Source organism: Propithecus coquereli, unplaced genomic scaffold (genome assembly GCF_000956105.1).
Source record: "Propithecus coquereli isolate 6110/MARCELLA unplaced genomic scaffold, Pcoq_1.0 Scaffold456, whole genome shotgun sequence".
NCBI classification, from domain to species: domain Eukaryota; kingdom Metazoa; phylum Chordata; class Mammalia; order Primates; family Indriidae; genus Propithecus; species Propithecus coquereli.
In genome coordinates this window covers 1758543-1767202 of record NW_012150352.1, presented here as the reverse complement: position 1 = coordinate 1767202, position 8660 = coordinate 1758543, and the positions used below count along the sequence as shown (strand labels likewise).

The 8660-nt window shown below is 42.0% G+C and overlaps 1 protein-coding gene across 1 annotated transcript in view; it reads right to left on the bottom strand.

The window, feature by feature from the left end:
* Positions 1-8660, bottom strand: part of CLTCL1 (clathrin, heavy chain-like 1) — a 152773-nt gene that overhangs the window by 89051 nt on the left and 55062 nt on the right. Inside the window, 1 exon segment of the mRNA XM_012654952.1 lies at positions 6377-6584. Coding sequence (XP_012510406.1) covers positions 6377-6584 — 208 coding nt within the window.

The window sequence follows — 8660 nt, the reverse complement described above, 5'->3', positions numbered from 1 at the left end:
GGAAATTCAAAGGATCTAGTTTCAAAAACTATTTTTAAAAATACAAAGTTAGAGTACCAACACTATTTAATTTCAAACTTACTACAAAGCCACACCAATCAGGAAATCAAGTAACTGGCATGAGGATAGCACACAGATCAACAGAACAGAATTGGGAGTCCAAAAATAAACCTTTATATTTACGGTCTATTAATTTTCACCAAAGGTGCCAAGACAAGGCGAAGGATAGTCTTTTCAACAAACAGTGCTGGAACAGTTGAAAAGATATGCCCTACCGCCCCCAATTCCCCCAAAAAAACAAAAAGAAAAAAGGACTTACACCCATACCTCACACCATATACAAAAATTAACTTGAAAAGGACCACAAACCTAAATGTAAGAATTAAAACTATAAAACCACTAGAAGGAAATACAGAAAATCATCATGATCTTGGGTTAGGCTAAGCACTCTTAGCTATGACTTCAAAAGCGTGATCAATTAAAGAAAAAAAATGGATTAGTTGGGCTTCATAATAATTACAATTTTTGCCCTTCAAATATGTTATGGTTTGAATGTTTCTGTCCTCTCCAAAATTCATGTTGAAACTCAATCCCCAATGCAACATTAGGAGATGGGGCCTTCTGTGTGGCGTTGTGGCTGTGAGCACTTGCCCCCGTGAATGGTTAATGCTATTACAAAAGGACTTGATAGAGAAAGTTTGGCCCCTTTTTGCCCTTCTGTCCCTTCCACCATGTCAGCACACAGTATTCCTCCACTCTACACAACATAGCAACAAAGAACCAACCTAGAAGTGGAGACTGTGCTCTTAACAAACACTGAACCTGCTGGCACCTTGTCTTGGACTTCCCAGCCTTCATGTGAGAAATAAATTTCTGTTCATTGTAAGTTACCAGTCTCAGGTATTTTGTTATAGCATCACAAATAGACTAAGATCAGACATCATTAGAGAAATGAAAAGACAAGCCACAGACTGGCAGAAAATACATGTAAATCACATAGCTAGCTGATAAATGATACATATCCAGAATATATAAAGAACTCATAATTCAATAATAAGACAAAAAATGAAGAAATGGGCAAAAGATTTAAATAGACACTTCTCAAAAAAGATATATAAATGTCTAATAATATTTAAAAATAAAAGACACTTAACATTATTAGGCATTAGAGAAATGCAAATTAAAACCACAAAATACTAGTACACAATCACTGGAATTGCTATAATAAAAAAATAATAATATCAAATGTTGACATGGATGTGGCAAAACTGGCATCCTCATACACTGCTGATGGGAATGTAAAATGGTGCAGCTGCTTTGGAAAACAGCTTGGCAGTTTTTTAAAAAGCTAAATAAATTTACCATATGATCCAGCAATTCCACTTCACCCAAAAGAAATGAAAATATTATGTCCACACAGACTTGTAGGTAAGCGTTCATAAGCAGCAGTATTGTTCTTTTTCTTTTTTTTTTAAGACAGGGTCTCACTCTGTTGCTCAGGCTAGAGTGCCATGGCATCATCATAGCTCACTGCAACCCCATGCTCCTGGGTTCAAGTGATTCTCCTGCCTCAGTCTTCCGAGTAGCTGGGACTACAGGTGTGCACAACCATGCCCAGCTAACTTTTCTATTTTTTGTAGAGAGGGAGGTCTCACTCTTGCTCAGGCTAGTCTCAAACTCCTGACCTCAATCAACCAATCTTTCCACCTTGGCCTCCCAGAATGGTAGGATTACTGGCGTGAGCCACTGCGCCCAGCAGAGTCTCATTCTGTTGCGTGTTGGAGTACAATAGTGCAATTTTCTTTCCTTTTGAGACAGAATCTCACTCTGTCATCCTGGATGGAGTACAGTTGCATCATCATATAGCTCACAGCAACCTCAAACTCCTGGGCTCAAGTAATTCTCCTGCCTCAATCTCCTGAGTAGCTGGGACTACAGGCACGCACTACCATACCCGGCTAATTTTTCTAATTTTTGTAGAGACAGAGTCTTGCTCTTGTTCAGGCTGGTCCGCAACTCCTGAGCTCAAGCAATCCTCTCACCTTGGCCTCCCAGAGTGTTAGGATTATAGGTGTTGCATGGCCCAGCGGTTCGATCTTATCTCATTGCAACCTTGAACACCTAGGCTCTAGCGATCCTCCCTCCTCAGCCTCCTGAGTAGCTGAGACTACAGATGGGCACCACCATGCTCTGCTAATTTTTAAATATTTTGTAAAGATGGGGTCTCGTTATGTTGCCCAGGCTGGTCTTGAACTCCTGGCCTCAAGCGATCCTCCCACCTTGGCTTCCCAAAGCTCTGGGATTCAGGCATGAGCCACCACACCTGGCCAGAAGTAATATTCTTAATAGCCCCAAACTGGAAACAATCCAAATGTCCATCAGCTGGTGAATGGAGAAACAACATACAATGGGATACTGTTCAACAATAAAAAGGAACTACTGATACATGATACAACATGGATGAACCTCAAAAATACTGCCTAAGTAAGGGAAGCCAAATGTAAAAGACTATACATGGTATGATTCCATTTATTTGAAATGTCTAGAGAAAGCAAATCTTATGAGGAAAAAGGCAGATCTGTAGCTGCCTAGGGCTGGAGGTAGGAGACAGTTGAAACAGGCATGAGGGAACTTTCTGGGGTGCTGGGCATGTTCTAAAACTTGATCATGGTGATGGTTCCACAACTCTATAAATTCACTAAAAATCATTGACTTGTACATGTACAATGAGTGACTTCATGGTATGTAAATTATGCCCAAACAACACAGTCAGGAAAAGGAAAAAAAGACTAAACTAAAAGTTCAACTACAGGATGGGAGTACCTTTTAATTTCAAATAGCCTTGAATCACAAGACAAAATTTCCTCTAGCTTGAAAATTTTTCAAGCTGTCCTCAGCCTGGTTTAAAAGAACAGGTGTTATATGAGGCATAGCAGCACAAAAAGAGAAAAAAAGGGACCAACCTCCTTTGCAAACCACTTAAAGTCAGATTTATTAGTACGTAGTCAAGGGAGGAGTGTGCCGCCACAGTTTCTCCCCGCCTCCCCTGAGCTCGGCTGCGCTGGCTCTAGATTAGCCTACACTCAATCTACTTCTAAAAATTATGGAGAAAAAGGTAAAGCTTGTAAAAAGAAACACATATAAGTACTCAAAGGGCAATGTTTCCTAATAAAAATGGGAATATCGTACTGGGGCCAGTAATGCAAGGTGTTTGCAAACTTTTTCTACAAGGGGACATATGAAATCTCTGTCCCATGTTTGTCTGCTTTGTTTTTACAACTGTTCATAAAAACCACTCTTAGTTTAGGGGCTGTACAAGAAGCAGGCAGTCTGCCAAAGGCTCAGTTAAGCTATCGATGCTCCCTTAAAAGCACAAGCAGCAGATGCAACTCTACCACTTCATGCTCTTTTGGTCAATGGCAAAAATCTCTGGTTTTAAAGAATTCACCACAAATCCATCATCAGGAAAAGTCTGAGTGAGACTAGGGTAAGCGCGTCTGCTCCAGGTTTCTGGCAGCAGACGCGGGCTGAGCACCCGAGCAGCTCAGGCAGACAGGTGACAGACTGCAGAGGCAGACCTAGACCTTTTCTAAAAAGGAAGTCCAGCTCATGAAGAGCCCTTTCCAATTACGAGCCATCACCAGTCAGAATGGGAAGAATCCCGAGATACCAGGTGAGGCTCCCACAACCCCTGTTTCCACACAGGCACCTGTGGGCCAATCACAGTGTGAAGGGATAGAAGCACTCCGCAGAGCTCATCTGCAACTCAATTAGCTTTTTTTTTCCAGAAGGCAGTTTTTCTCATTTTTGGTCTAGGGCCTTTAAAACACACCGTACATCCTCCACTTGCCAACGATTTGTACTACAAGGATCCGAGATCATCCTTATGGCCAGAGGATTGTAGTAAAAATGGCATAAAGCCTTAAAATTATATCTCTTTGGTGCCAGAGCCTCACATTTCTCTACATAAAAGAAAACAGCACACAACACTTACAGTTGAAGTGAATCATGTGAACACTGAGAAAAACAACAAAAGGAGCAGCGCCTGCCATCCCAGAAGCAGCCCGGCATTCACGGTCAGGCCATGCTGCTCTCCGGCTGGACAGACACCCTCTCGGAAAACACCAGCCTCAGGCAAGGGCCCTCTGAGAGAGACCATGATAAAGTTAGATAGCAGGCTGCTTCAGAATTCTGTCTAAGCACGGAAGAAACAAGGTTACTGTGCAACCCACAGAATACCAACATCCCTCTCTCAGCTAAAATGAGTGACTGCTAACTCTTCACCAACTACAGCTTTATCCTCAGTCCAGTCCTCCCTCCTTTATAGGTAAGATTTATTGAGATACCCAATAATAAAGTCACTCCCACTTTCTGACAGCATCCAATCTATAGCAAACCCCTCCCCCCCTAGACCACCCTCCAAATCATCCAACCAAAGCACAAACCCTATAAAAGGTTCTTCCTAACACCCTCTTACTGAGCCACTCCCCAGGTCCCCATGGTGTGTGTCCTCTCTCACTGCAACCAGTAATAACCCACCTTGTTCGACTGTAGGTGTGTTCCCAGGAATCTCTGGCTGGATCGGGCTAACATCTAAACACCGTGTTCTTTCTACTCCCCACCACTTACCAACACACACCCACACGCACACTGGGAGATCCACACCACACGGTGTTAAAGAGAACTGGTCTAGAGAACCAGGAAGACTATAAAATGTAGGTCATTTCTGAAACCTGCTGAGAATATCAAACAGCAAACAACACGCTAGATAAAGTCTCTTAAAATTACTGCAACAATACAAAATGCAGAAAAAGCAACACTACAAGGTGAATATTCTATCAAAAACAGCCAAGGGTAAGTAACAAAGTAAGAAAAATAGAAAAGAATCTTTAATAATCCATACATTATAATGCATTTTTCAATTAAAATTAAAATCATTTACACTGTTACAAAAATAGTTACGAAATAGTTACAAAAATACTTTGGCAGGATTGCAAGGGAAAAGGTAGAGTAGGTAACAGAACAAGAGCCTTTTGAATACAAGAATGTCAGCTATTTCTTTATAAATAGAAAAGTCTTAACTTCCAGATGTCCTTCTACCTATTGAAATGATAAAGTAGACACTATTTCTGTAAAAAACAGAAGCCTAGTCAATGCTAACATTGGGCATTCACAAATTTTAGGTCTAGGAACAGTTTTCACTTTTCAAGGTAAGTGATAGTGCATTTCACTTAAAACATTAACAAGTCCACTATATACATAATCCTTTTGTTTCCCAAATCAAGGCACTATGAAAAGATTTTATATTTCTTAAGGTAGCTAGATGGTTTCAAGCACCTGAGGTTCCCTGAGTTCACGGAAGTGAAATTCTATTAACAGCTCTCCTCTCACTGATGTGTTTCACGAGGGGAAAACCTCTGGGCTTGTGTCCCAGGATGACTGGAGCACCACCGCAGCAGGCCCTGGGCAAGGGGGCCACAAAGCTCACCCGGGGAACATGCACACACAGCGCTGTCACGCGTTCCCAGACACATCAGGACCAGGTCCTGGGCATTCACTTCCTCTCTGTGTGTCTGGCACTATGGGTGATGTTAATGAAAGGGACGGCCTTGCAAAAATAACAGGAAGATACAATTTCCCCAGCAACAGTTAAAGATCAATCCTGAGTTCTCTCACAAACAGGTACCCTGCAGGAGTTCTGTTTTGCACAACTTCTGGAAAGAGCCGAATGGACGGAAAAGAGATACAAATCTCTCTCCTTCAAAATTGTTTTTTTGAGAATCTGCTTTTACAGAATTCCTGAGTAAACAGCAAGAGAACAAGCTCCAAGCCTCAACCATATCGAGGACACAGTCACATCTCCTGGGATAATCCCTTCTCCAAGGAAAGGCAGGAAACCAAGCCTTGGACTTTAACATCCTTGTAGTTTTTGTTATCTACCTGCTCCCGCTTTTGTTATCAACTGACAGCTGTCACTATTTTTTTCCTCTTTGTTCCCCTTAAAATCAGCGAGCCACTTGGCCTTGCTGCTGGCACCTTTCTCTTCCTTTGGGATGCCACGCACCTCTCTGCTCTCTTCCCCCTGCCTTCTCTCTCTCCTCTAAGAAGGATAAAATAAATTTTACTTTTGTATCTTAATCTCTGCCTGAGAAATCTTTCTCCACCCGCGCCGTGAGCACCTACTAGCCTTTCTACCCTAACGGTTGCGAAGGAGCTCTGGTGCTCAGGGGCCTCTTATTAGGATACACTAGACATAGCTTTTGCCCAGACTTTCAGAATTAAGTTGGATACTATTGATGACACTTGTCTAATATGTAAGGTAACAAAGCAATTAAAGTGAGGTAAAATTCCTTTCTGACAATCCCATCAGGTTTACCTTTCAGAGCTATCACCTTAGAGGCTGGATTCATGATGGCACCCTCTGCAGAGATGGGTCGTCTCACTGGTGCCATTGGGTCGCTCATGTCAATGATCACTACCTGCGCCTGCTCACCAACCTTCTCTCGGACACATATGAACTTGTCAGATTCCATGGTTAGTGTGCTGAATCCAATGTTGGCTGGATTAATTCCAAGGTTTTGGAGCTAAAGAGAAAAAGAAGCATTTGATTAAATTAAGTTTTCCCCCTAAAATAGATGAGCTCTAGCCATTAGCAAAGTCTAATAGAAATAGGAGGAAAAGCTAAACAAGAGTTTAGAAAAAAGTTAACACTAGGTAAACATCCAAGGCCAACGCTGGCTTCCTTTCTATACCTTCAACAGATCCAGCCTGCAGACCAACAGAAACCTGTGAGTCAACTCTCAAGGGGCTACAAACCAACGGGGGTGACGAGACATGTGCAATAAATAAGGATGACACCAGGGAGTGTGAAAGATGACACAAGTGACACAGACAGGAAGAGGTGGGGGAGCCCACAGAAAAACACCACCAGAGAAGGCGTCACAGATAAGCCCATCACGGAGAAGAGCTTCAGTGGGAAGGAGGTCTTGCAGAGGTGAAGGCAGGCAGAGACAGGGACAGGGAGAAAACGCAGAAACTGGTTTCTCTAAAAGGCAAACAAGAACAAAAAAAAAGACAAAAGGGTTTGCGCAAAAACACTCCCAGAGATAACAAAGTCTGTCTAAATCTTTTTTAAATGAATTTCTAAGTCAGTGTGAATGCTTCTTGGTGAGTCTGAGGTTACTAAAAAAGTCAGGAGGTTTAGCACATCGTCCAAGGTAGATGGATTGTTTCTACTTGCATAAACTGAAACCAGGTGCCTTTCTTAAAGGCCACCTTAAACACAGTGCCTGGACTGAATAAAGTCCTGTTAATGGGATTTGGCATTCACAAATTTTAGGTCTAGAAACAGTTTTCACTTTTCAAGATAAGTGATAGTGCATATGTGGAATGCACTTACTGAGCATGTGTTCTCCCAGGGTTTCACAAAAACCCTGAGAAAACATGTGGTCAAGAAATGTATAACATTAATCGGGTGTGGTAGTGTGTGTCTGTAGTCCCAGCTACTCGGGAGGCTGAGGCAGGAGAAATGCTTGAGCCCAGGAGTTTGAGTTTGCTGTGAGATAGGCTGATGCCACTGTACTCTAGCCCAGGTGACAGAGTGAGACTCTGTCTCAAAAAAAAGTATACTACCCCTATAAAGAACCATGCTTATTTCTATAAATTCCTCACCCCAACCTATCTACAGGTGCCTTCATTTTTATTTTTTATCCGAAAAAACAATTTGGGCTGAAATTGAGTCAAAAGGAAATCTCACTACTGAAGGAATACCCACCGAACTACAGCCCTTTCAATCTTGAATTTACATTATTTACATTAACTGTCCCCGAGGATCAAGAGATAAAAACAATGAGCTACAAAGCCCTCTCCTTCAAAGAAGTCACAGGCAGTAGGCTGTAAGTGACCTTGACAGAAAGCAAGTTTCGGGGCGAGAACAAGGCATCCCCGTCCCATGGGCGCAGCCCGCGTCCTACCGCTCTTTCAGTGACGCTGACGGGTCATCTTCAGTCGCTCCTCTGAGGAACACACTTTCTTACGTTTGGAAGAGGACACACCAGATCTACCACTGGTTATCTCCAGAGCATGGGGACCTTTCACTTTTCACTGCTTGTATGTTTATGTTGTTTGAACACACACATATGTTACTCTTGTAATTTGTGAGAAGACACACAGAATATCCTTTCTAATCGATTCAGCTACTTACTAACAGTTAAATCTTTTGATCAAGATTAAGGGAGGACTAGGGAGTTATTGTCTAATGGGTACAGAGTTTCAGTTGGGAAGACAAGAAGTTCTGGAAATATAGTGGTGATGGCGGCTCAACAATGTGAATGTACTCAATGACTTTGTACCCTTAAAAATGATTAAAATGGCAAATTTTATGTTATGTATATTTTACCATGATAAAAAAAAGGTTAAGGGAAAATTTAAAAACGAACTATATGTGGCTGCTATTAGGTTGGGCTAAAGACCAAAATCAATCATACACAATCAAGAACACATTCAACACTGGGGCATTTTTTTTCTTTTTTTTCTTTTTTTTTATTTCAGCATGTTATGGGGGTACAGATGATTAGGTTACGTATGATGCCCTTACCCTCCCTCCCCCCCAAGTCCGAGCTTCAAGTGTGTCCATTCCCCCAGAGGTGCACATCACACTC